At 46.7% G+C, this 27,983-nt stretch overlaps 1 protein-coding gene across 1 annotated transcript; it reads left to right on the top strand.

The window, feature by feature from the left end:
• Positions 1 to 236: 236 nt before the first annotated feature.
• ABAT (4-aminobutyrate aminotransferase) lies at positions 237 to 27,586 on the top strand. Its single transcript, XM_023557281.2, has 13 exons — positions 237 to 1,250; positions 4,182 to 4,299; positions 7,704 to 7,753; positions 13,523 to 13,603; positions 14,252 to 14,344; positions 14,866 to 14,928; positions 17,523 to 17,586; positions 18,009 to 18,157; positions 20,773 to 20,910; positions 21,768 to 21,935; positions 23,278 to 23,424; positions 24,439 to 24,550; positions 26,509 to 27,586. Exons 1-13 carry the CDS (start codon positions 1,227 to 1,229, stop codon positions 26,628 to 26,630), a joined length of 1,329 nt encoding a protein of 442 aa, XP_023413049.2. The 5' UTR covers positions 237 to 1,226; the 3' UTR covers positions 26,631 to 27,586.
• Positions 27,587 to 27,983: the final 397 nt, after the last annotated feature.

The following is a 27,983-nucleotide window of genomic DNA, read 5'->3' on the forward strand; positions in this document are numbered from 1 at the left end:
AGGAGAAAAGAGTGCCTATATGCAAACTAAGTATTTGCTGTCCCCAGATAGCCAAAGGAGGCAAGCTGTTGATCAAGTTTTAGTGGCTTTAAAGGACAGTCCAGCCTTTTCCATGTTCTCTGTGACACCTCCTAACGTGATCTCCTCCTCACAGGGCTCCTGCCCCTATTTTCCTAATCATCACCATCCCGACTCTTAGGCAGTCCTGGGATGCAAATGAAGAGGTGGAGGGAAGTAGCTCTCAGGGTGTTGGGAAGAGAGAAATGGGAGTATTAACATCAAATGGGCAGAGTTAGAATAGCCACGTGAGCAGAGTGAGGTGGTGGCAAAGAGGTTAAGAAGTTAAGGAAGACTTCACAGAAGAGATAGATCAGCTATCTGCTGCTACAATAATGCTGGGTAATAAAAAGCCACGAAACATTAGCAGCATCCTACATCAGTGTTTATTGCTCATGCATCTTGGGCTAACTGGGGGTTGGGTAGGCAGCTCTGCTGGGCTCACCTACAGGCCTGGGGATCTGACTGGCTGTCAGCTGATCTAGGCTAGGATTGTCTGGGGTGAGTTGGCTGTGCTCCATGTGTCTCTCATCCTCCAGCAAGCTAGGCAAGGTTGTTGTCATGGCAATGGCAGGGGTGCAAAAAGTAAGAAGGCAGCCTAGGCTCCACACTGTCCCAAATCACTTCTATCTCATTCTGTTGGTCAAAGCAAGTCCAAGGCTGGGTCCAGAGTCAAGGGATGGGGCAGACATCCCAGCAACAGTGGGAGAACACAGCAACATTACAGGAATTCAGGGTGGATGAAGAATTAGGGCCATTTCTGCAATCCTCCACAGGAGGTGACAAAAAAAAAGTGGAATTTAAAAAAAATGTCATTTACAATAGCATCAGAAATATCAAATACTCTTGAGCATGAAATTGAAGGCTAAGAAGGAGGAATGTGACAAAGGAGAACATTCAGTTCTAGGCAAGGGGGATGGTATGTGGAGAGCGTACAGGTATAGTACGTGACATTTCTTCATATTTCTCCAGTGAGAGGCATTGGGTAGCTCTGAGTCCCTGGGGTAGATGTTAGGTGTGAGATGGAAGGGACACAAGATGAGAGAGGTAGAGACAAGGTTATGAAGGGCCTTTGCCCCTAGGCTTGGTAAGACATGAACGGTTTTTAAGCTGCCTTGGCAAGAGTGTGTCCAATGCTATGATGCTTTTGTTCTCACTTGCAGGAGTTAATGAAACAGCTGAATATAATTCAGGTAAGTGGGGATAAAGAGGCATCCCTCCCATCACTTCTCTATTGCAGTTCACCGAGACACACAGATGCTTGAACTAAGCTGGCCCATTTTTACCACTTCATTTTTTGTTTCTTTATAAATTGTCTTTTCTTCTTTTTCATTATTGATTTTTCCTTGCTGAGTCTTTATGTTTTTCTTGTATTTTATTTTGATGTGTAGAATTGTTAGTCTCCTTTTCGATTACCTTATTATTTACCCCTGTTTTTCTAAATTTAAACCAAAGTTTTATCTCTGTATATCGCCTTGACTTCCTCTCCATATGAAAGATCTATCACTACATTTTTTAGTCCCTCTTTATTGATTTAATGTTGTCATCTTTTACGTAATGACGTCTCTGTTTCCGTTTTGAGCATTTTTAAATCTTGATTTATTTTTGCGATTTCCCTATCTGGGTTGATATCTGATTTCTCTGTCCTGTGTTCCAGTCTTGGGCTGTTATCTGATGTTATTGATTTTCTAACCAGAGGACTCCCTTTAGTATTTCTTATAGTTTTGTTTTGGTTTTTGCAAATCCCCTAAACTTTTGTTTATCTGGAAATGTCCTAATTTCGTCTTCATATTTGAGAGACAGTTTTGCTGCATATATGATTCTTGGCTGGCCATTTTTTTTCTTCGAGGCTTTATGTGTGTCATCCCATTGCCTTCTTGCCTGCATGGTTTCTGCCAAGTAGTCCAGAATTATTGTTTTTGACTCTCCTTTGTAGGTGACTTTTCGTTTATCCGTAGCTGCTCTTAAAATTCTCTCTTTATCTTTAGTTTTGGTAAGTTTGATTATAATATGTCTTGATGGCTCCCCAATTCTCTACTGCACAGACCTCAGGCACATACACCCTTGCACTGTGACAACAAGGGCCGAGCTGCTGAAATGGGGCCATATGGATCCATGCAGGGGTGAAAGGCTTTCAAGGTCCATGGACCACTTGTGCCTGGACAGGAGCCACTTCTGTTTTGAGTTCCCAGCTTAGAGGAGCCGACAGATTACATTTTTCCCGTTTATTAATTTGTTCCTTCTCGAAGGCCAGGGGAATGGCTCAGGGTGCAGAGCAAGACCTATCTCAAGTCCAGGGAAATTGACTGTCACTGAGGCCAGCTTGGGGCCTAGGGCAGAGGGTGGAGGGATCAGATAAATGGGAGAGAGTTCTTTCGACGGGGAGCTATTTGATCCACATGGTAAATTAGTTGCAAGCACTTATCTTATGCCAAGAACACTGTTCTTTGCTGATTCCAGAAGCGTGAGTAGATTCTGTGGGGCTCGCTCTCTGTGGCTAAGGAAACCACATCCTGAACGCTACCACCAGCCCTGCTGCAGTCGCGCCAGGGGATTGGGGCTGAGGGGTGCCGGGTCCCACCAAGTTAGGTCTGGCAACTCCTTGCTGCTTCTGAACCGTCTCTCCCATCCCCTGCTGCTCAGTCCAATTTCATAACTTTGCCTTTGATGTTCAGGGCTCCTAGCCTGAAATACATGTAATCAATTCACTTGTTTTTTTCAAGTCTTTTTTGTAAGAGGGACCACTGGAAGCATCTAACTACTCTGCCGTCTTGGCCCCGCCTCTCTGCTGGCCCTTTTTTAAATATTGTAGTTGACTTGTGTTCTAAACCTTTTTTCCACCCCTAAATTCCTTTGTGATTTCTGCTTTGACCTGTTGGTTATTTATGAGTGTGTTGTTTAATTTCCACATATCTGTGAATTTCCCAGATTTCTTTCTGTTCCTGATTTCTGAGAATATATCAATTTCTGAGAACATATTTTGTATGATTTCAATCATTTTAAATTTATTGAGCGTTTTTTTTGTAGACTAGCATATGGTTTATCCAGGAGAATGTTCCATGTGTGCTTGAGAAAAATGTGTGTATTGTGATGTTGTTGGGTGGAATATTCTATAGATGTCTATTAGGTCTTGTTGGCTTATAGTTCTCTTCAAGTCTTCTGTTTCCTTATTGTTCTTCTGCCTACTTATTCTATAGATTATTGAAAGCAGGGTAATGATGCTCTCCAACTATTGTTGAATTGTCTGTTTCTCCCTTCAATTCTGTTAATTTGTGCTTCATGTATTTTGGGGGCTCTGTTGTTTTTTTTTTTGTTGTTGTTAGGTGCATGTATGTTTGTAATTATTATATCTTCTTTGTGAGTTGAACCTTTATCATTATAAAATCTCTCTCTTTATCTCCGGTTACTTTTTATGTTTTTGTAGTCTATTTTGTCTGATAATAGCATAGGCATTCCAGCTTTCTTGTGATTGCTATTCGTGTGGTGTATCTTTTTCCATTCATTTACTTTCAACCCATTTGTATTTTTCAATCTAAAGTGTGTCTCCTATAGTCAGCATATAATTGGATCTTGTTTTTTATCAGTCTGATGAGCCCTCCCTTTTGATTGAATTGTTTAATACATGCACATCTGATGTTATTGATGTGAGTGTATTTACATCTGCCATTTTACTTTTTGTTCATTACATGTCTTTCGTTTTGTTGCTGTTCTCTGTTCCTCCTTTACTGCTTTCTTTTGCATTAAGTGAATATTTTCTAGTGTATCATTTTAATTCTTTTAATGATGATTTCGCTCTGTTTTCTTAGTTATTTTCTCAGCAGTTGCCCTGGGGCTTACAATATACACCTTAACTTACCAGAATCTACCTCAGATTTATATCTAAGCTTTTTTTATTGTGATACATAATACAAACACAGAAAAATCATAAAATATAAATTCACAGCTTAATAAACTATTATAAAACAAATCACTGTGTAAATTATCCACTAGGCGAGAAAGACACCTTCCACGTGTCTGCAGTATGGGTGAGACATAGTTTATTTCACCAAATTTAAGCTTAATCCTGAAAGACTAAGAATCTAGGGGATTGCGGCAAACCCAAGTCAGTCTCTTACTTCCCCAAGAATGCAGAGGCTGTGCATTTTTTCTGCAACTATGAAGAGAGCCGAGGCAACTACCTGGTCGACGTGGATGGCAATCGGATGTTGGATCTTTACTCACAGATCGCCTCTGTCCCCATAGGTAAGAGCTGGAAAATCAGGCCTTGAATGCAGCCTTTCTCTCTGCCTCTTAGTCGTGGCCATCTCAGCTTTCGATGCTCCTCCCAGCAGGCACATCCTTATATTTGGGGCTACTCATCACCAGCCACTTCCCACAAGGGCAGGGAAAAGGAACAAGTAATATAGAGAGGGCCTGCTATGTGACATGCACCTTACATGTCTTATCCCATTTACTCCTTCCCAGAACCTTACAAGGTCAATGTGCACTAATACCCTCATTTTTGCAGATGAGGCAAGCAAAGCTTGGAGAGGTTAAGTTGCTTAAAGAGGAAACTGGCTAGGAGTTCAAGCCAGTCGTGTGTGCACATGACCACAGTATGCATGATGCCAGGTGTCTGAGGTCTGGTTCTCTCTAAAGCAGAGCCTGAGGCAGCGTTTCTTGTACAGGTGATTTATTACAGGCTTGACTGCTAACCAAAAGGCTGGAGGTTTCAGCACACCCAGACATGCCTTGTCTGAAAAATCAGCCATTGCAAACCCAATGGAGCACAGTTCTACTCTGACACACATGGGGTAGCACTGAGTCAGTCGGTTGGTTTTTTCTTCAGAGAACAGGGAGCAGGGGAATGCTAAGAAGGATGAAATCTCAGCTAGAGACTAGCCTCAGCCTGATCACGAGGAGGGGGAGGGGCTCTGGAGCATGAATTACACCCCAGAGTTAGTCCCAGATTGAGGCAAAGGAGCTGGTCTTTTTGTACCCCTATGTCAGTCTGTCATTGCCTGCCAGCTGCCAGAGTGGAGTATGTGTGTAGTTTCCTGGGCAAAGCAGCTTCCATTAGTCAAAGGCAGCTTTCCAGAGAAGGAGGCAGCTGGAGCCATTATCAGCCAGCACACAGAGTAGTTGGGAGATGGGTGCACTGGCCTGGGAAAGGTGACAGGGTGGGGCACCCACAGCATCTGCCTCACCTGGGTAACCTGGCAATACAGAGCAAGACAGCCATAGAAGGGCACAGAATCTACGGGACTAATTTGGAGATGCAGGTAGCTGCTATCTGCAGCTTGGGTGGGTAATATTTCCCTGCTTCGTGGTTTCCACACTGCACTCAGTGGTCTGTAGGCTAAGTGTCTGATGAAGCCTGTCCCTTCGAGGATACTACAGGTGTGTCTACTGCAGAGGAGACTGGAGTCGTCCCCTCCTCCCCACCCTTTGGTCTCCACGCCTCTCCCACTTGCCCCAGCCCATTTCCTCAAACCTGTTTATTTACCATTAAGACATGATTAGACAGGAAACTATTGACGCTTCTTTCTGAGAAGTCTGTCACTCAGGGGATGTCTCGGCCTTTCAAAGAGTTTTGGATTCAAATATTTACAAAACCCTAGGAGCCCTGGTGGCTTAACCATTCGGCTGCTAACCCAAAGGTCCGCAGTTTGAATCCACCAGCTGCTCCTTGGAAACTCTATGGGGCAGCTTTACTCTGTCCTATAGGGTCACTATAGAGTTGCTATGAGTTGGAATTGACTCTGTGGCAACAGGTTTGGTATGGTTTTGGTAGCTTCCCTTTAAGGAGACCTGGTGGCACAACAGTTATGCACTCGGCTACTATCCCAAAGGTTAATGGTTCAAATTCTTCAGTTGCTATGTGGGAGAAAAGACCTAGCTATCCGCTCCCATAAAAATTACAGCCTAGAAAACCTTATGGGGCAGTTCTACTTTGTCACACTGGGTTGCTATGAGTCAAAAATCAACTTGACAGCACCTAACAACAGCATCTCCCCTCTGTGTTAGGGTGGAAGGGATGGACTCCCTTAGTTTCAATCCCTAGCCATTGTGTATGGGGTGGGAGGCAGCATGCAGACAGCAGTTGTTAAAGGACTGTTGTTGCTGAGTTAATTCCTATTCATGGTGACCTCACGTGTGCAGAGGAGAACTGCTTCATACGATTTTCCAGGCTGTGACCTTTTGGAAGCAAATTGCCAAGCCTGTCTTCCAAGGCACCTCTGGGTGGATTCAAACCGCCAACCTTTTGGCTAGTAGTCAAGCGCTTAACTGTTCACACCACCCCAGGGACCTGTTAAAAGACTCCCATATCTGTAGTCTTTGACGTGATTTTTTTAACCTAATAATTATTGAGAATTTACTATGTGCCCTGAGTATTAAGTGTCTTATGTGTTATCTCATTAAATCTCTGTGACACTCCAAGAGTGTAGGGTCTTTTAACACCATCTCCAATTTACTGACAGGGATCGGGGTTTCAAGAGGTTGCAGGTTTGCTCAGCATGTACAGAGTCCAAGGCTAAACAGGATTTGAACCAGCTGCTCTCTACTCCCTAAGCATATTTCCAGGACTCCAGCCTCCCAGGCCAATGGCCCTGCCCTGCCCTGCCCTGCCCTGCCCTGCCCTGCCCTGCCCTGCGGGGGTCGAACAGTGTAGAAAGCCCAGCTGTGGGATTTCTTGATCAGAGGGACCAGTTTTGCTTTCTTCTCCCCATCAGAAGCCATAAGACAAGCTGCCTCTGTGGCCGAATGAGATTCCCCTGGAACGGGCTTATCTGCTGAGGCAGAAAAGTCTTAATAAACATTCTGACAGCCTGATCCAGAGCCAGAGCTGAAAGACCTTTGGCGAAAAAACAGTTGGAAAAACCCACGGTCTTCCTTCCTTGAGTAATGAGTGCTTTCCAGCCCTGGCCCCAGCATCCCTTGTAGTGGGGTGAGGAAAGGACACCAGTGATCCTCTCCCTCAATGCACATTGGTCTCCCTATGTCAGCTCTCCAAGGAGCCCTGGTGGTGCAAAGGTTAATCGCTTGGCTGCTAACCAAAAGGTCAGTGGTTCGAACCCACCCAGCCACTCCTCAGGAGAAAGGACCTGCTGATCTGTTCCCATAAAGATTACAGCCTTGGAAACCCTATGGGGCAGTTCTACTCTGTTATATAGGGTTGGAATCGACCTGATAGCACCTAACAACAAAAGCATATCAGCTCTCCAGCCCATCTTCCCCATAGCAGGCAGAGTGAAGCCATGAGATTTTTCATCTGTTTCACTCTTTTGAGAAAAAAGTCTCCACTGGGTGATGCTGGGTCTTTAACACAGCCTAAACTTGCTGAGCCCCTGGATGGTGCAAATGGTTAACGCTCTCACTGCTAACCAAAACGTTGGCGGTTCAAGTCTTTGCAGGGGTGCCTTGGAAGAAAGGCCTGTCAATCTGCTTCCAAAAAAGCACCAATGAAAATCCTTTGGAGCACAGTTCTACGCTGACAACATGAGGTCTCCATGAATAGGATTTGGCTCCATCGCAATGGACTTGTTTAGTTTGGTGTGTGAAGAGAGTTGCAAAGTTGGGAAGGAAGGGGGTGGGCAGAAGATGGAGGAGGAGCACTGAGGACCCTGATACAATACTAGTCTCTAATGTAGCCTCCTCCTCCCCAGGTTACAGCCACCCTGCTCTCATGAAACTCCTCCAGCAGCCTCAAAATGTGGTAAGTCCCTGGCTTACACAGGTAAAGACCAACTGTGTGCGTGGCAATTCAGAGGACCACCGGGGCAGCCTTTGGGAATGGTCCTTCCTTCCTTCACTTATTCATTTATAAATATTTATCAAGCATGTAGTACACACCAGCAACAGCCAATCGAGTACTTCTTGCTAATGGGATCTGTCTGACTCCCCATTCTGCCTCTGCTTGAAAGGGCTCGTGTGGTCACACTGGGCACATCTGGAAAATCCAGAATAATTCTGTCTTAACTGGTTAGGAACCTTAATCACATCTGCGAAGTTCCTTTTGCTATGTGACATAACATGTTTACAGTCCCAGGGATGGAATGAGGGCATACCTCCCACGCACGGATCTACCGTATTGTACTGTATAGATCTCTGTGCTTTATGCGTGAAGAGAGTAAGATTCTTTTCCACCCGTATTGAGAATGCATGAATTGTAACCAGTTCCCAGCATAAGAAACAGAAGACCCCTTTCAGGAAGACCTTACCCAGTGACTCTTCTCCCGACCAAGTCCACCCCCCTAACCTCCAACGGCTTGGTTCAGTTTCTCCTGTTCCTGAATCCCCCATCAATGACATCATCTATTGTACTCTTTATGTCTGACTTACTTTACTGACTGACTGACTTCTGTGATGCATCCACGTTGTTGTGTATAGCTGTAGATCATCTGTTCTGATTGCCGTATAGCATTCCATTGTGTGAACATACTGCCATTTATTTATCCATTCTACTGTAATGGGGCATTTGGGTGGCTTCCAGTTTGGGGCTCTTACAAATAGTGCTGCTAAGAACATTCGAGCGCATGTCTTTTGGCGAACACATTTACACATTTCTGTTGGGTACAAAACTAGGAGCAGAATTGCTGGCCGTAGTCTGTGCACATTGGTTGTACCACTTTCCACTCCCACTCCCATTAGCAGTGTGTGCACATTCTGGTGGCTCCACATCCTCACCACACTTAGTATAGCATTGGAGGGTTTTAATTTTAAGCAGAGTGCGACACGTTTGTCCAGACATGACCAGGACCTTGATTCCGGAAAAGAAGTCTAAGAAAGGCAAGAGGGGAAATGCCCAATGCTAATTAGAAACTGACTCCCCAGCCTTAATACTCTCTTCCCTTTTAACCAACACAGTTGGAAAAAATGAGAACGGGCCACATTCCGCTTTGTAAATGGGTATGCCCTTCCTGGAGGGCTTTGGGGCCTTTTTTTTTTTTTTGCCTCTGATGAGTTGTCGGGTTCCGGGGCTGCTGTAAGAGAATGCAGGCATCCTTCTGAAGATGTCTAGTGAGGCTCGCTTGCAGTCGGAGCCATGAGTTTGTTTACATTCAAAGTGTGCTTTGTTTCTAAACGTTGCATGGATCCCAGATGCCTGAGCAGTTGGTGCTGAAAAAAATGTGTCAACAAACATGTCATACACATTTGCAGTGTCAACTGGCTCCGGAGGCGGAATCTTCCCAAACAACGCATGACTTAGAGGCTCAGGGATTCTGATTTTGGCAATGGCAGCACCCAGCCCCCACTCACCCCTGCCAGGAAGCTGGGAGCCACACTTCATCCTCCCTGACCCCTGACCTCTCACCTCTCACCCAGCTAGACACCAGCCCTAGCTCTACATCTCCTACTCAGATTTTTCCTAGCACCCCGTCCATCAATCGTCCTGCCCCCATTCTCACCTCCTCCAAACCACGCCCCAAACTGCCAGCCGTAACAGGGCTGCACCAAGCCCGGAACCCTTCCCCAGCCCTACAGCTTTCAGTACGCATCCCAAACTCCTCCACTTCAAAGGAAAGCCCTCTGCTGTCTGAATCCTGCTATCTTCCCCAGGCTTATTTCTTGACATCTATTCATTCACTGATTATTGAGTGAATACCTCCTATGTGCTGGGCGCTGTTCTTGGTGCTGGGATTTGATAGTAAGCAGAAGACCAGGCTCCTGGCCTCGTGGCAGTGATGGTCTGTGCTTCCACCTGGCCGACATGCTTCCAGGAGTTCCAAGGTGGTGCTGAAGTTGTTCTACAGAGGACTGGATTTGGGTTTGGTGAAAAGGACCACTTAGGACACATAATGTTAGAGAAATGGCAGCTGACAGCCAGAAGATCAGAGCTCTGTTTCAGCAGGGGATACCTGGGGCATCAGGCTGAGGGTCTGCTGGCCGACTTCTTGGGTCTTCCAGTTTCTTGGCAGGAAATTCACTCAGGTGGTAGGGATTGTGTTTTTCCTGCCAGGTCATTGAAGTCCCAAGAAGGGACTTATTTCACCCTTTGGTACTCCAACCACATCACCCTAAAAGTCCAACACAATTACTTTATATGGTTGCAAAAAATGTAGCCATGTTCCCTGGCTCTAACATTTGGGTTTTAATTATAATTTCTTATGTCTCTGAAGCCATCTCATTACATTACCCAAAGTTATAAAGTAGTTATTGGGCATAGCACGTGCATGGTGACATTGTAATAAATGACGAGTGCAGTCTGACATCCCTGACACCTAGGATGGATGTAGTGTTGCAGGCCTGGCCAGGCTAGGCCACATGCCATCCTGCACCCTCCAGGCCCTTCCTCCTTCAATGCTCGGCTTCTGCGTCCTCTGTGTGCCACTTCATATCCTCACAGGCTCCCTACAAGCTCCTCGTGAGGGATCCCACTTTGCAGATGAGGACACTGGTGCTCAGACAGGTTAAGTGACCCCCCCAAGGTTATACAATTACTTAGGCCAAAGCCCATCCTCCTCACGCGGCACTTCTGTGCTACTGACTGGGATGGCAAGGATTCTAGAAAACTGTCCTCATTTGGCTCTGCTACCCAACATCCCAGATATCTTCTGTTCTTAATGCTATGTTTTGTTGAGCACGAGAACCACCCCACATCACTCCTGGGCCCCAACAGGCAGTGAAGCTGCCAGCCAGCCTGCATCCCCCTCTATGCGAACCACTTCTCCATGGTGGTGGCCATTTGTTTTGACCTTGTTCTGCTGCAGCTGATTTCTTAGGAGCCCCACTGACAGTTCAGAGCCAGAGAGAAATGCCCCCTTCAATGCCCCTACAGGCCACCCAAGGTCTCTGGGTTGTGCCAAGCATTAACATTTTCCAAAGGAGACTACCTGCGTGTCTGAGAGAGGATGGAATCTGAAGTCAGCAAGCCGGGGTTGGAATCATGGTTCTGCCCCTTCCTATCTGTGTTACTTGAGTGAGCTGCTTAACCTCTCTGACCTTCACAACACTACAGCAAGGAAGGTTAAATTTCCCTCTGTCTGTTCCAGAGGTCCCTGGGTGGCACAGATGGTTTGCACTTGGCTACTAACCTAACGGTTGGTGGTTTGAACCCACCCAGCAGTGCCACAGAAGAAAGGCCTGGCAAACTGCTTCCATCAAGACTGCAGCCAAGAAAACCTTGTGGAACTGGACTAAACCAAAAGCAAAGAAGTTTCCTGAATAAACCAAATGCTTCAAATGCCAGTGTAGCAGGGGTGGGGGTTTGGGGACCATGGTTTCAGGGGACTTCTAAGTGAATTGGCATAATAAAATCTATCAAGAAAACATTCCGCATCCCACTTTGGAGACTGGCGTCTGGGGTCTTAAACGCTAGCAAGTGGCCATCTAAGATGCATCAATTGGCCTCAACCCACCTGGGCCGAAGGAGAATGAAGAACACCAAAGACACAAGGTCATTATGAGCCCAAGAGACAGAAAGGGCCACATAAATCATAGGTTACATTAGCCTAAGAACTAGATGGTGCCCAGCTACAACCGATGACTGCCCTGACAGGAAACACAACAGAAAACCCTTGAGGGAGCAGGAGAGCAGTGGGATGCAGACCCCAAATTCTCGTAAAAAGACCAGACTAGAAGGATCCTGGAGGTCATGGTCCTCAGACCTTCTGTTAGCCCAAGACAGGAACCATTCCCAAAGCCAACTCTTCAGACAGGAACTGGACTGGACTATGGGATAGAAAATGATACTGGTGAAGAGTAAGCTTCTTGGATCATGTAGACACATGAGACTATGTGGGCATCTCCTGTCTGGAAGGGAGATGAGTGGGCAGAGGGGGTCAGAAGCTGGTGGAATAGACACAAAAATAGAGAGTGGAGGGAAGGAGTGTACTGTCTCATTGGGGGAGAGCAACTAGGAGTACATAGCAAAAGTATATAAATTTTTGTGTGAGAGACTGACTTGATTTGTAAACTTTGACTTAAAGGACAATAAAAATTAAAAAAAAAGAAAACCCTGTGGAGCACAGTTCTACTCTGTAACTCATGATGTTGCTGTGAATCGGAATCGACATGATGGCAATGGATTTGGGTTTTGTTTTTCTTTGTTTTCTGCTTCGTTTTGTTTTGTTTTATGTAAAAGCAGAAAAAATAATGGAGGTGTGAAGCTGCCGCAATTTCTAGCAGCCTGAATCAAGTTCCAAAGAATGAGCTCTGGGGACTCCCTGTCCTTGGGTTTCCTCCTATGCCGTGAAGACAGGGATTATTACACTGATTATGTCAGAGAAGTCCTCAAGAACCCAGGCTCAGGACAACTCTCCCCTTTTTCCCCCCAATAAACCTTTTTTATTTTAGAATCATTTTAAGTTTACCAAAAAGCTGTAAAGATAGTTCCCACATACCTTTTACTCTCTTCCCCATAATGTTAACAGCTCACGTCACCACAGTACATTTCTCAAGCTAAGAAATTAACATTGGTACGTGACTATTCACAAAACTCCAGACTTTGTTCAGATTTCAGTAGTTTTCTGCTAATGTCCCTTTTTTTTTTTTTCTAGGACCCAATCCAGGTGCCATACTACATTTAGTGCAGTTCTGTTTCATAGCCCAAAGCCACTGACATGTGACCTCAGCATTTATCCATTGTTCAGACCCCTCCCAAGCTCTTCCCAATCTCTTGCCCAGGGTAGCTGGCTGGACCTTGAAGGACTGGCCTTATTCCATTTGTCTTTCTTGCCATTATAAACATTCACGTACGTATCTTTGTGTAGACATACGCTTTCATTTCTCTTGCGTAAATACCTAGGAATGGAATTGCTGAGACATAGGGTAAGTGTATATTTACCATGTACCATTGTAAATAATGGAGCCCTGGTGGCACAATGGTTAAGCGTTCGGCTGCTAACCAAAGGGTTGACAGTTCAAGTTCACCAGCCCGCTCCTCAGAAACCCTATGGGGTAGTTCTACTCCGTCCTGTATGAGTCAGAATGGACTCAATGGCAATGGCTTTGGTTTTTTTGTTGTTGTTGTTATTATAAATATGCTTTTCAAACTGCCCGACTGCTTTGCAAAGTGGCTGCACCATTTTCCATTCCAACCAACTGTGAACGTGAGTTCCGGTTGCCCTATATCTTCACCAACACTTGTTATTCTCCGTTTTTTGTTTGTATTTTTTTCAACCATTCTAATAGTTGTGTTTTTCTTTTTTTTTAATCATTGTAGATTACCAGGAAGTTGCAAAAAATTGTGCAGAGAGGTCCTCTGTATACTCCACCCAGTTTCCCCAAATGACATCTTTTATTAACTGTATAACAATATCACAACCAGGCAACTGGCACTTAGACTTTTTTTTAACCCAGCGAAATTCCAGCGGATTGCTCCAAAAGTTCAAGAAAAGCTGTCATTCCCAGCATTAGAACACCCCCAGGCCTGCGGTGCCATTCAGAGTATCACAGTGAAGAGCGGAGCCAGTGGGCGGGAAGCGGGAAGGATTTAGGGGGCTAGGCCCTGGAAGTCACTCTCTGTCTCCTGACCTTTTTGCAGAACACTTTCGTCAACAGGCCTGCTCTCGGCATCCTGCCTCCAGGGGACTTCGTGGAGAAACTCAGGGAGTCCTTGCTCTCGGTGAGACCCGCAGGGACAATCCCATCCCCGGTACAGGCTCACCTCTGCCCTCCAGCCCCGCTGTCTTCCTGGCAGGAAAAGCAGTTCTGTTCTCTTAGAGGCTGAGCAGCTGGGGAAGGAGGGAGTTGAGACCCATAACAATTAAGGGTATGGTGCTTTTATTAAGCCTTGCTCTTTGTGCTGCTTCTTTCACAAAGAGTATTTTTCTTTTTCTTTTTGAAGAAAAGACGGGATTCCTTGTGTACGCGAAGAAGAGAACTCAGGGGAAAGTACTTGTCCTTTGCCAGGAGCTTGGCGTGTGTTATGTAATCCTCCCCACATCTTGGTTTAGTTGTTACAGTGATTAAAGTCATTCAGAGCCTTGGCTTCCCACCTAGAAAACCTAGGTGTCTGAGGGGGCGGCAGTTGTGTCTGTGATGCCCTGGGCCTTCTTTGCCCTCCTTTCTGCTCTGCCTTCCAGCCTCAGAGCTTCCCTGAGCTTGGCTCCTCCACTCCTGGGAGAGTCTGAGTCCCCCTCCCAGTGCAATCTCTTCTAGCACGGCACTCATTCCTTCCCACCCTCCCCTGCCTCCAGGCCCAGGGGGCAGCCCCTGCAGAGACAGCTCCAGGTAAGGGTCTGTGCTCACAGCTCTGGTTCGCTCCGCCCAGGTGGCTCCCAAAGGGATGTCCCAGATCATCACCATGGCCTGCGGCTCCTGCTCCAATGAGAACGCCTTCAAGACCATCTTCATGTGGTACCGGGTGAGGCTTCGGGATGTGCGCACGCACACGGCTTCCTCTAGCCCCCAGCCACACACGCTCACCCCTTGTCCAACCGCTTATCCCGACTGGGTGCAGTGTTGGACTTTGGTGACCCTGGTCAAAATCCAGGGAGGTCCACTACCTGGGTGACAGTTGCCCAAACACTCCAGTGGGGTCTGGTGCAAAGGGACCAACCCGATGTAAATACACCATTTCACCTGGCATGGCACACACCACCTCAACAGAGCTTAGTTGTTGCTAACAGAACATCAGTGCATCTTACGTATCCGTCTCCTGATTGCAGTGCAAACACAATTCACCATCCTGTGCTTCAGTGCGTAAGTCTACTGATCCACAAGTATGATGAGCTCTTGAGGTGACAGACTTACAAAAGCAAACATTTTGTCTGTATGACAACTCTTGAGAAAGCACTTCCAGGACTCAATGTCAATTTAAGGAAAGTTGAGGCCCCTTCTCCCCCAAAAGCATCTCTGAGATTGTGTTCTGCTCTGTTTTGTCAGAACAAGGAAAGGGGTCATACAGAGTTCTCCAAAGAGGAGCTGGAGACCTGCATGATCAACCAGGTAGGTGCAGCTGGGCCCTGGCACCCTTGCCACTTGGGGGAGCAGCCACAGCCCCCTTCAGGGGATGCCTGTTGACTGACCCTGTCCTTCTCAAATATGAGAGGTCCTCAACCAAGCTTCCTCAGTCCCCAGTCTATTCCTTTGGTGGTGAGGCTGGTGCCATCTTCCTGACAAGCGTTCACCAGTTTCCCAGGACAACTGCCTAGATGTGACAGGTCTAAAGAGGTCATGTAGCCCAGATGCCGCAGTGGTTAAGAGCTATGGCTGCTAATGAAAAGGTCAGCAGTTCGAATCCACCAGCCATACCTCGGAAACCTTATCAAGCAGTTATACTCTGCCCTATAGGATTGCTATGAGTCAGAATCGACTCAACAGCAACAGATTTTTAAAAAGGTCATGGAGTTCCTGGGTGGTGCAAATGGGTAAGTGGCTGACTACTAACTAAAAGGCTGGCAGTTCAAGTCCACTCAGAAGAAAGGCCTGGCAATCTCATTCCAAAAAAAACAGCCATCTAAAACCCTATGGAATATAGTTCTACTCGGACACACGTGGGGGTCACCTTGAGTAGGAATCAACTGGACAGCAATTGGTTGGTTAAGGAGGTCCTTAAACTAGAAATAATCCAGAATGCTAACACAATTGTATGTACAAGGATGTCGATCTCACTGGTTTGTGTAGTAAGAATGAGAAAAGATTGGAGACCACCCTTATATCCAGGAATAAGGAAAGATTAATTAAACGTGGGGACTCCAAATGGAACCTCAACAGTCCATGGAGGTGCCCAGGAGGCCACTGTTGGGGGACTCTGAGGGGGAGCCACAGGGAAAACCTGGTAGGTAGGATTTTAGGTTCCCCACCTGGCTTCAACAAGAGCAGCCTGTCCTTCCCCATTTTATGAATGGGGTCCCATTAAGGTTTAGACTCAAGTGCCTGCTGCTTAAAAAATCAAAAGCCACTGAACTTAATTACTTGCTACTATGTCTACAGTGTTCTGCAGCAACAATGGTTGCACAGGGTTTCTCTTGGCCTGGAAACACATGTGCTACAATTCTGTGAAAGCAGTGTGTTCCCCACCGTGCAAATAAATACTAGGAAACTCCCGGAAGGAAGAGGCTAACATGGTTACGATGGGTTGCCTCTGGGAGGAAGGACTGAGTTTTTTTTTCTTTATGCTTTCTTAATATTTTTTATGTTTCTTCCTAATCCTGCCCCTTGTCAGCAGATGTGTGCTTACCTTTCTTTATTCATATAGCGTGTTGCCGTCGAGTCAGTTCTGACTCATAGCAATCCCATAGGACAGAGTAGAACTGCCCCATAGGGTTTGAAGGCTGTAATCTTTAACACCCGGTGGGTTCAAACCACTGACCTTTCAGTTAGCAGCTGAGCGCTTAGCCACTATACCACCAGGGCTCCTTCTATTCATACAAACCTATGTAAATTTAAGCTTTTTCTTTTTTTCTGCCATCTTTTTCATAAAGGATCGTGTCCTACCTCTTTCTCTACCTTTGCTCTTCTCGCTTGATATCCATGGGTGTGCAATTACATCAGTGTTTTTAGGTGTGATTTCTCATTTTTAGTGGCTGCATCCAAATGTGCGTGAATACGTATAAATTACATTTAGAATCAGGAAACAAAGGGAAAAAAATGCCAAGAGGGTGTTCTGGAATTTGAGCTAGGAGGTCTTGGAGTTTTTCAACCCCCCTCCCCAGAGACTCTGCCCCCACTTTTGCCTCTGGATTCCCTAGCTGGGGTGGAGCATCAAAAGACAACACCAGCAGTGGTAGCTGCGGCATTTGCTTGGGGCTAAGAATAGGAGTTCCCGCATTCTTCCTGAACCCAAGAGGCAGCTGCCATGGAGATAGGGCAATCTGGGGTCCTGCCCTCCTCTCACTCACCCCAATTCCATGACAGGCCCAGAAGACCTCTTCCAAAGGCCTGGGGCATTTCCTGTGAGGGGCCCTGCTCAGTTCTGCTTTCAGACAGCCTGCGGGGGCCACCTCAGTGCTGAGGAAGGCAGAGCAGTCTGGAGCTGGGAGGGCAGGATGGAGTTTGAAGATCCTGAAGAACGGGGGTTAGAAATTCAAAGCCTCCAGAGGCCAGGCAGGTGTCAGCAAGTAGGAAGGCAGGCAGTGGGCCCTGGGGCATCAAGTTTGCTCAGTCCTTGGGCAGGACCACCTATAGTAGTTACTGGAGAAAAATGAGCCCATCGTTGCAGAACTTGTGAGAATCCAGAAGTTCAGATATTAATGCAAAAATCTCTTGATTTTTAAATTCAAGTTTTTTTTTTTTTTTTAATGTGTGGGCTAGGTGTTGATCTCAGGGATCCAATTTTTAATCTCTGCCTGAGAAGGAGCTCCCAGGTCTTCTGGCTGACCTTGGCATTCCTCTAGAAGGTTCTCTGACAGACCATGATGTTCCTCTAGAATGTTCTGTGGCAAACCTTGAGGTTCCTCTAGAATGTTCTGTGGCAAACCTTGAGGTTCCTCTAGAATGTTCTGTGGCAGACATTGGCATTCCTGTACATTTGCATGGGCAACAGTATAGTTCCTGAGTCCTTACATCTGTGATTGACGACCTTTATTTCTTGGTTCTAGGCCCCCGGGTGTCCCGACTACAGCATCCTCTCCTTCATGGGCGCATTCCATGGGAGGACCTTGGGTAAGGCAGGCCCAGAATGATCCTAGGGTGGTTCTTGCACTGGCCATTTACACAACAACAACTCTGTGCCTAGCGGGAATTATCATCTCCACTTCCCAGATGTAGAAACTGAGGCTCAGCAAGGGAGGGAACTTCCCAAGACCATTCGGTGGTAGAGCCAGGATTTGATTTGAACCCTTGTCTCTGTCTTCAAAGGCTGTGCTTAATCTGTGATAAGTCAGGAAGTGGCACACACACACACAAAATTAAGGGCTTGCAGGTTTCACTTCAGCTTCAGGATGTTTTAACACCAGGATGGGGGTCCTATGGGCAACAGGCCTCCCGGCATTTAAAGACTGTGGCTGAAGTGCCTGTCTCATTCTCCAAGACTGCTCACCCCACTCCCCAAGCCGAGCATCCACTTTTCTGTTTTGTGGTCTCAGGTTGCTTAGCGACCACGCACTCCAAAGCTATTCACAAGATTGACATCCCTTCCTTCGACTGGCCCATTGCACCATTCCCATGGCTAAAATACCCTCTGGAAGACTTCGTGAAAGAGAACCAACAGGAAGAGGCCCGCTGCCTGGAAGAGGTAAGGCAGAGTCTCCCCAATCCTCCCCACACCCTCACCCCTGTCTCATTAACCTTGCCACCCCAAGACTTAGCCCAGGAGAAGAGGAGCAGACAAGGAGTTTATCTGGGGAGTAGTGTCATGCCTCCAAGGGAAGTAGGGACAGAAAGGCCTTATGTCCAGAATGTTCCCTACTGGGAAATGGTCCTGTAGGGAGACACATTGTTGTTGCCACCCAGCATCCATCACCCCACTTCTGGTACCAGTTTCTGTATCATTTAAGTTTCTTTGGGAGCAAGTTACCAGGACTCCAAAATAAGAGAGTTTACTGAAAGAAAGAACATGGGGTAGCAAGAAAAAATAATTCCATAAGATCCCCTAATGCATTGTTTTTCAGTCTTCTCCTGAGCCCTAGGGTTCTTTGAGTTGGCTTGGGGGCTACAGTGGGGGCAGAGGAGAGACTGCATTGCAACCAGAACAGCCTCCCTCTAACCCTTTCCATGTAAGAAACTGGAAGGATTCTGTTGCTGGGAGAAAAAAATGGCTACCACTCTTCAGGTTTGGATTTGAGCTGAAATAAGGCTGCTGGTTTGCCTCTTAGGCACGTCATTTTTTCCAATCAATATTTATTGAGTACCTACTAGGTGTCAAGCAAGGATTTAGATGCTGGGTGTTCAGTAGTAAATAGAAGTCTAAGTACAGCATTGTCCAATAGAAATATAATGAGAACCACATGTAGAATTATAGCTTTTCTAGTAATCACATTTTTTAAGAGCAAAAAGAAATGGGTAAAATTAATTATAATATTTTATAGGACTCAGCCTATCCAAAATACTGTTATTTTAACATGTAATCAATATTTTAAAATTATTAATATTTCACCTTCTTTTTTTTAATATTAATCTTTGAAGTCCTGAGTATATTCTATACTTTCAGTACATCTCAGTTTGGAGCAGCCACCTTCCAAGTGCCTAATAGTCTCATGTAGCTAGTGGCTGCCCTATTGGATAGTGCAGGACAAGGAGGAAAGACAGGAATGGAGCAGACAAACAGAAAAATAGCCACGTAATGAAAAGTTGCAAATGATGATCTGAAAGCAAAGAAAATATCTGAGAGAGAACCTGGGTGATTGGCAGAGACCCGGCCAAAACCATACAATCCAAACAGAAGGTTTTTCTTTAGTTTTCAAATTATGTATAACAATTAAACCATTAAGGATCCCTGGTGGTGCAACGGTTAAGCACTCAGCTGATAACTGAAAGATTGGTTGTTCTGAACCGGCCCAGTGGCTCCAAGGGAAAAAGACCTGGCAATCTGCAGCTGTAAAGATTACAGCCTAGAAAACCATATGGGGCAGTTCTGCTCTGCCACATAGGGTTGCTAGAAGTTGGAATAGACTTGACAGCACACAACAGCATTAAACCATTAATTAATAAATAAATAAAAGTGTCACAATTTCTAATCTTTATAAGATGACACCCACTAAAGAACAAGAGAGTTCAAGAAATATAATCATTGAGGGACAGTCAAGTGTCTTTCTTACCACCCTAAAACTGTTAAAAGTTAAATTTTTTAAAATCAAGTTTAAATTTATTCAAGAATAATTTGCATAATTATAAAATGCACTCATTTTAAATGTATAGTTCCATAAATTTTGACAAATGTATACACATGTATAGCCATCACCCCAGTCAATGGTACATTATCATCCCAGGAAGTTTCCTCATGCCCCTTTGGAGTCAGTCTGCCCCCTAACCCCAGTCATTTATCCACCATTTAGTTTTCTATCATTCTGTAGTTTTGCAACCGTTTTTATTTATTTATTTTTGAAATTTATTTTTGGTTGTTGAGAATATAGACAGTAAACATAAACTAATTCAACAGTTTCTACATGTACAATTCAGTAATATTAATTACATTCTTCAGGTTGTGCAACCACTCTCGCCCTCCTTTTCCAAATTGTTCCTCCCCCATTAACATAAACTCACTGTTCCCTACGTTTCCTATCTACTCTTGAGTTGCTGTTGTCAGCTGGATCCCATACAGATAGTTCTTAACAGAGCACAATGCTCAGGGCAGACATTCTTTACTAGTTAAGCTGAATTGTTGGTTGGTTTTAAGAAGACTTCAGGGGATATTTTTGGTTTAAGGTTTAAGGAACAGTTTTTGAATGAATATAGATCTCAGATTCTGTACCAAGAGGGCTCTCATATCAATAATAATAACAATAGTAATATAACAAGGACAGCAATAATGATACAGTAGTGATAGTAATAACAGCAGCAGCAACCACTTGCTGTATGCTGGACCATATGCTATTTCATTCCATCCTCTCCACAACTATTGGGTAGATTCTGTCTGTATCCCCAGATTACAGATCAGGAAAGTAATGCATCGGAAGGTTAAATAACTTGCCCAGAGTTATTAGCTTATACCCCCATGTGTGCTAGCACCAACCCCAGGTCAGGCAGGTAGCCATTCACACCCGTGGCTCCTAGTGGATGCCGCACTTCTCACAGAAAATGCACACAAACAGATTTCCAATATAGTTTCAAGGGGCCCATGGACCCCTAGACGTCCACCCACAGGTGCCTGCTCACAATGCAAGCGAATGTGACTTCTCCCTTGGAATCCAGGTGGAGGATCTGATTGTGAAATATCGGAAAAAGAAGAAGACAGTGGCTGGGATCATTGTGGAGCCCATCCAGTCTGAGGGTGGGGACAACCACGCCTCCGATGACTTCTTCTGGAAGCTGAGAGACATCGCCAGGAAAGTCAGTAGACCCTGCTGGGGTTGGATGAGGCCAGGGGGGTCCCCAGGCAGGTGTACCAGAGCACAGGGCTAGCACACTTCTGCTTTAGAGTCCTGGTAAACCTCCATCTGTAGAGAGGGCATCTGTCCATCTCCTGGTCGAGAAGGTGGGTGTGGAGGTGGGAGAGTTTCCCTGAATTCTTACTGCAAATCAGCCTCCAACTCGCCATCTGAATCTGGAACTTTCCCAATCAAGATATTTCTAGCAGGCCTGAGCTTCCTCCCTTTTCTCCCAATCCATCTTTTTGCTCCACGTGCTCCATATGCAATGGGGACAAAATGAGCAAACATTATGTGAATGTCAGGTGTTTATTTTAATGTGCTTTAACGGGCCCATCAAACCTGTCATTTCACCAATACAAGTTCTATGACATGAGTTGATTTAAGCACGAGTACTAATTTTTTTACTAAGTAAATAATAGAACTGTAACAACAGAACTGGCAGACATCAGCTCTGGCCTCACTGTTGGGATGTGTTTCCTTTGCACATGAGTTTCCATGCAAGAGTAAGGCAAGACCCAGGACTGCAGCCAAGAGAATACTGCTTTGCTTTGGTTCAGCAGGATTTGATATTCTGGTTCAGTTCAGCAGTTTTAGGAAGCATTCAGATAGAGTGCTGGTTAGAACTGCCCTGCCTAAGTGTTTGGGTTCATTTTGCTTTTATAACCCCCAAACATGGGGTTGGTTTGCATTTTCAGAAAGCAATGAGTATTTGGCTGGATTCAGGGTTCTGCAGCTTGGTCGATGTGGCAGGTGTGGGCCCCCAGCCTCCGTCCGAGAGGTGTTTATGTCTGCCTCTTCTCTCTCCTGCCCACCCAGCATGGCTGTGCGTTCCTGGTGGATGAGGTCCAGACGGGAGGGGGCTGCACCGGTAAGTTCTGGGCCCACGAGCACTGGGGCTTGGATGACCCAGCTGACCTGATGACCTTCAGCAAGAAGATGATGACCGGGGGCTTCTTCCACAAGGAGGAGTTCCGGCCCAATGCTGTGAGTGCAGGACCCGCCCTCCTCTCCTCGTCCAGGGCAGAGGAGGGAGGTGGAGGAGCATCCTGTCCTAAACTGCCCCTTCCTGACAAACAAGGAACTGAGTGGACACCTAATTGTCACAGAGGTTTCCTAAGGCCCAATTCTTACCAATTTAATCAGCCAGTGGTTGAGGTCGCTCCAGCCCTCTCTGCAGGCCAGCTTCGTAGGAGCCCACTGTCCGTCTTCTCCTGGCACTTTTCTGCACATCCAGTGATAATACTGTTGATAATAATATTGCTGCAGACTAGCATTTGCTCTGTGTCAGGCCCAGATCTAAGTACTTCTCATGTATGTACATTTAATCTTCACAACATTCTTAATAGAGTAGGCATTATATTTAATTCCTCATTTTACTAACGAGGAATCAAGCACAAAGAGGTTAAGGAGTTATCCAAAGTCACAAAATCTGTAAGTGACCAAGCCGGGATTCAAACTCATAGCCCATAGTCTTGACCACTAGACTGTACATGTACATACAGACTCTCATACACATATACACAGTCCGCAAGGGCTCAGGATCTACCCTTACACCATTTCTGAATGTAGTTTCCACCCTCAAGGTTGCCTCGTGGTCTGAGATGGCTGCTGGAGCTCCAGCCATTACAGCTTGTGTAGGCAGTTAAGAAAGAAAAAAGAAGGAAAGACAAAGTGGTTTTCTTCTCATCTTTAGCAGCCTTCTCAGAAATCCCACATAACACTTCCATTTACACAGCATTGGCTAGAACCTGGTCACATGGCCACCTCTTAACTACAAGGGAGGCCAGAAGGTATGCTTTAGCTGGGTACATTGCCACCCTAAATAATTCATGGCTCTACTATATATGGAAGGGGCAAGAATGGATATCAGGAGGCAAGTACAAGTCTCTGTCCCCCCTACCCCTGCCACACACACAACCAGCACATTAATTGGGGGGGAGGGAGAGAGGGATTAAGTGGGTGGTCTTTGAGGGTCAGACTGTCAGCAATCTTACCCCACCACCTATGAGCCGTATTTGCCTGAACAAATCACTTTACCACTCAGACCCTCAGTTTCCTCTTCTGTGGAAGGAGGAAGATAGTAGAAGTTAAGGTGACCAACCACCTGGGTTTTCCCTGGGCTGCAGGATTTCCCAGGATGTGGTTTCCCTAAAAGTAGGCCCTCCCTATAGGGTCAGTGTTGCTGAGAGAATTCAGTGAGATAAAGTGTGTCACCCACCTAGCCCTTAGAGGTGCTCAACAGGTTAACTGAAAGGCAGGGGGAGGTGGGCCCCTTCAGGGTGTGCCTGTGTGCGAACGCTTCCTGACACCCCATGCCTCGTTCCAGCCTTACCGGATCTTCAACACCTGGCTGGGGGACCCGTCCAAGAACCTGCTGCTGGCCGAGGTCATCAACGTCATCAAGCGGGAGGACCTGCTGAATAACGCAGCCCATGCCGGGAAGACCCTGCTCACGGGGCTGCTGGAGCTCCAGGTACCCACACCCCGCAGCTGTCCTGGGCCACCTTCCCTGGCTCAGGCGGTGTCTGAGCTCTGCAGCACACGCTGCAATTGCCGTGCTAGCGGTTCTGAATGGGCCCCACTGCGTCTGACCTCCCGGCCTTTGCACATGCTTGCCCTCTGTTGGGAATGCCTTCCCATCCCTGTATCCCAATCCCCTGCCCAGTTCCCGAACTCTTCTTATCTTTGAAAACCAACTTCAGACATCCCTCCTTTGAGAAGCCACCCCACACACCTCCCTGTCACCCCTGCTGGTGTGTTCAGTACCCCCACCTCTGTACCACATTGTACTTAACCCTCTCTAGCAGTGCTGGCCAACAGGAACAGAATGCGAGCCACATGTACAATCTTCAGTGTTCTGCTGGCCATCTTAAAAGTAAAAAGACAGAGGTGAAGTTAATGTTAATAATCTACTTATCCCAATATATCCAAAATTTCAACATGTAATTAATGTTAAAATAGTTTCTTATACTCTTGTTGTTGTTAGGTGCCGTCAAGTTGATTTTCGACTCATGGCAATGCCATGTGACAGAGTAGAACTGCCCCATGGGGTTTTCTGGGCAGTAATCTTTATGGGAGCAGATCATCAGGTCTTTCTTTCGTGGAGCCGCCCAGTGGATTTGAACTGCTAGCCTTTTGGTTCGCAGCTGAGTGTTTAACTGTTGCACCACCGGGGCTCCTTTTTCTTATGCTGAGTCTTCTAAATCCGGTGTGTATGTTACACTCAGAGCACACCTCAATTTGGACTCGGTCTGACTACTTTTCAACAGCCGCGTGTGGCTCATGGCTACCTCAGTGAACAGCTCAGATCTCCATTATGACTGTGTCTTCGCTCTGTCCAACACACACCCCCATAGATGTTACTCTCCTAAACATGGGTGGGGACTGCTGGGAAGTCAGAGGAGGGCACCAGAGGAGCTCCCGCATTGGGCCCGGCTAGACCAGAGACAGCAGGTGTGTTGACCCTGGCTTCCCTGTCCCATTGCAGGCCCGGTACCCCCAGTTCATCAGCCGAGCGAGAGGACGAGGCACCTTCTGCTCCTTCGACACTCCAGATGAATCCATACGGAATAAACTCATTTTAATAGCCAGAAACAAAGGTAAGGGGCCGGGAGTGGGAGCTGAGCTTCCCTAAGTACCCAGCATCGCACAGCATGAGCACTGGATATTGTTTAGTAGTAGGGGCAGGTGGTCCACGGGATGAAGAATAGCCTGCATGTTGTTTAGACCAGTGAGATTCTTTTATACATTCATTCATTCAACAAATACTCACTGGGAACGTGCACCAGCCAGCACTGAGTCACGATGATGCACAAGACCACGAGGGTCCCTTCCTTCAAGGAGCTTATAGTCTAGTAGGAGTGGGTGATAGTAAACACAGCATCTCAAACACAATCAGTTGCAATTATGCTAAGTCCCAGGAATGAGGAAAAGGGGCTGAGTGAACAGCTGGGGAAACTGCCAAGACCAGGAAGCCTTTAGGAAGTAGCCTTTTCCGTTCAGTTTGGAGGATGAATGGGGGTCGGTCAGGTGGAGTGAGGGGAAGCACTCGGGGCAGGGAGATGTGCAGAGACCCCAGGCAGCACAGGGCTTATTGTTGCTGTTGCTGTTGCTAGGTGCCGTGGAGTCGATTCCAACTCATAGCGACCCCACATGATAGAGCTGTCCCATAGAACTTCCTAGGCTGTCATCTTTACAGGAGCAGATCACCAGGGCCTTTCTTCTGCAGAGTGGCTGGTGGGGTCGAACTGCCAACCTTTCGGTTAGCAGCTGAGCACTTAACTACTGCACCACAGGGCTTATAAACCTGTTAACCAAACCCATTGCTGTCAAGTCAGTTCCAACTCTTAGCGACCCTATAGTGACCTTTTAGGACAGAGTAGAACTGCCCTGTAGGGTTTCTAAGGCTATAATCCTAAAATCCCTAAAGGAGCCCTGGTGGTGCAGTGGTTACACTAATCGACTGCTAACTGGAAGAGCAGCAGTTTGAAACCACCAGCAGCTCTGCAGGAGAAAGACATGGCAGTCTGCTTCCGTAGAGATTTATAGCCTTGGAAACCCTATGGGATCACCATGACTTGACAGCAGTAGGTTTGATTTTTTTAATCCTTAAGAAAGGGGACTGCTATATCTTTCTCCTGAGGAGCAGCTGGTGGGTTCGAACTGCTGAACTGTAGGTTAGCAGCCGAGCACTTAACCACTGCACCACCAGGGCTCCTTACAGGGTTGTTTATAGAGGTGTTGAAATTGGAAAAAATGGAGTGGAGTGAGGAAGGACAATAGACTGGCAGGAATGAAGCTGGGGTTGGGGAGGGGACGCTAGGCCTGCCTCATGTTGCCCTGTAAACCCAGTTGCTGATGCAGGGCTTCCCCCTGAAAGCTGTGGGAAACCACTGGAGTTTTAAACAGGAATGATGTGGTGGCATCAGAAATCAGTGCCAAGCGTAGTGTCGGATCGTTTCTTTTATGGCCTCATGGAATCCCGACAGCAGCCCTGAAAGGCAGGGGTGATGAGCTGAATAACCTATACAAGGACACCCAGCCAGTACACGGCAATGGTACTCTTTTACATAAGCAGGATCCACACCTCGCCAGTGATAGATAGCTCTGCAGCTCATCCATGCTTCTGATTTAGCCCACGCTTTTGTAATTTATTTGTTTACTAATTTTGCTTCCCCGCCACACCATGAGTTTCTAGAAGGCAAGGGCTTCCCCCTCAGGATTCTTCTATCAGCAGACCTAGTTCACGGGCAATATAGCAGGATTTCAAGGTAGATAGGAAAGTCGGTAAGTAGGCAGGAAGGTGGGTGAGTCTGTGGGAGAGAAGGAATGAAAGAAAAGAAAGAAGGGAGGGAGGGAATGATGAATGAGATGAATTGAGAGAGACAGGGAATGGAAGATGGGTGGGTGGATGGAAGGAAAGACAGATGGAAGCCTGGACGGATAAAATAATAAATGGAGGAGTGGAACCAATAGGAGCCCACACCCCTTCCAGTGCTCATTGCTGTCTGACTCCATGAGCCCAGGCTCCTAACCTGCCTCCTGCCTCATCTTCCAGGTGTGGTGTTGGGGGGCTGTGGCAACAAATCCATCCGTTTCCGTCCTACCATGGTCTTCAGGGATCACCATGCGCACCTGTTCCTCAATATTTTCAGCGACATCTTAGCCAACTTCAAGTAAAGAAGGCATTTCCATTCCACTCGGAGAAAGCCCCGATCTCAACAGTTGTCAAGTTGATTAGTTTGCCTAATTCATGTTTTCACTTAATGTATCAGAGGTGAACGCATAGACAGAAGGGTTATTTGGGGAGGGGATGTTCTTGGTCGTTTGGGGAGAGGGGAGGAGGGGAGGGCGGGGCTGGCTTTGACCTTCCTCCCTGCAGAGCCAATGGTGCACATTGGTTTAAGCCCAGAAATTCTGTTTGAGCCCTGGTCAGTGTCTTCTGGGGAGGGCTGTGGGGGCCCTGTCCATATTTCTGTCCACCCCTGACCCCAGCAATTTCTTTGGAAGCCAGCCAAAGGGGGTGGACATGCTCCTGGGACTGGCGGCCCGGACTCCTGGGTTCCGGTCCATCTCAAATGCCATATTCTGTGATCAAGGATGCCGGCTTCCTCTCCACCCTATGCAAACAATCACAATCTCACTTACCTGCCCCATCCCTGGAACTCTGAGCACATTCCATGCACAGCTGAGAGAGACAGGACAGACCGTGTGATGACAGTAAAATGAGGACACTGGGACTGAGCCTGGGGGTTTTGGGAAAGGCTGCCATCTTGGTGTATCTGGGGATTGCTCTAAACTGTGACTCTGCCCTTGGCGTCCTTTGCCGTTGGAGATCTCTGGGTGGCATCTCCCGGGGTTCTTACTCGCCATCCCCTATCCCCAAACTTTCACCTGCTCATCCTAACTGCTAAGTGTCAGCCCAGACTCTGGAAGGAAAACTGCAGCCTGAGCATCAGGAGGGGGCACACATGAGCCACAGGGTCAGACGCACGTGCCTGTTGCCTTGGGAGGGTAAGCCAGGGCCTGGGGCAGCAGCCACTCCATCCTGTCTGCAGTGGCATGCAGGAGCTGGTTTTTGACCCCTCACCTTGGGAGGCTCCTTCTCCAGCTTTGGCTTACCCACCTTTGCTCTGCTTCTGGACAGCCCTGTAGACAGCTTTGCTGTTCAATTAGAGGAGTCAGTTGCTGGGCTAGATTTCTTATTAAACTTCATGAGTGAAAGGCACTAGGGCCCCGTACATGGTTCCGGGTGGCTTCCTTGTACTTACCAAACGAAATGAGAGTTTTTCCTGAGATGCATGTGGAGAGTACAGGCAGATAAAACTTAAATGCTGAATTGGGCTGTGGCTGAGGCTAAAGTATCTCTGCTGGAGGTGAGACATCCTTGGAACTGATTTGACCTCAACTGTTCCTCTAAATAGTTCTACAATGATAGTTTTGCTTAGTGGATAGACTAAGAGAGTCTGGCTTTTATTCCCTGTCCAAAAGGAAGCACTTCAATCCTGGTGCCTTGGTTGACCATCATGGAAG

Source organism: Loxodonta africana, chromosome 12 (genome assembly GCF_030014295.1).
Source record: "Loxodonta africana isolate mLoxAfr1 chromosome 12, mLoxAfr1.hap2, whole genome shotgun sequence".
Lineage (NCBI taxonomy): Eukaryota > Metazoa > Chordata > Mammalia > Proboscidea > Elephantidae > Loxodonta > Loxodonta africana.

Excerpts from the sequence above, each read along its gene's own strand:
- ABAT (XM_023557281.2), top strand. The coding sequence starts at position 1,227 with ATGAAACAGCTGAATATAATTCAG. Across the intron at positions 21,936-23,277 it reads AGGAGTTCCGGCCCAATGCT|CCTTACCGGATCTTCAACAC; the intron begins GTGAGTGCAGGA and ends GCCTCGTTCCAG. Across the intron at positions 23,425-24,438 it reads CGGGGCTGCTGGAGCTCCAG|GCCCGGTACCCCCAGTTCAT; the intron begins GTACCCACACCC and ends GTCCCATTGCAG.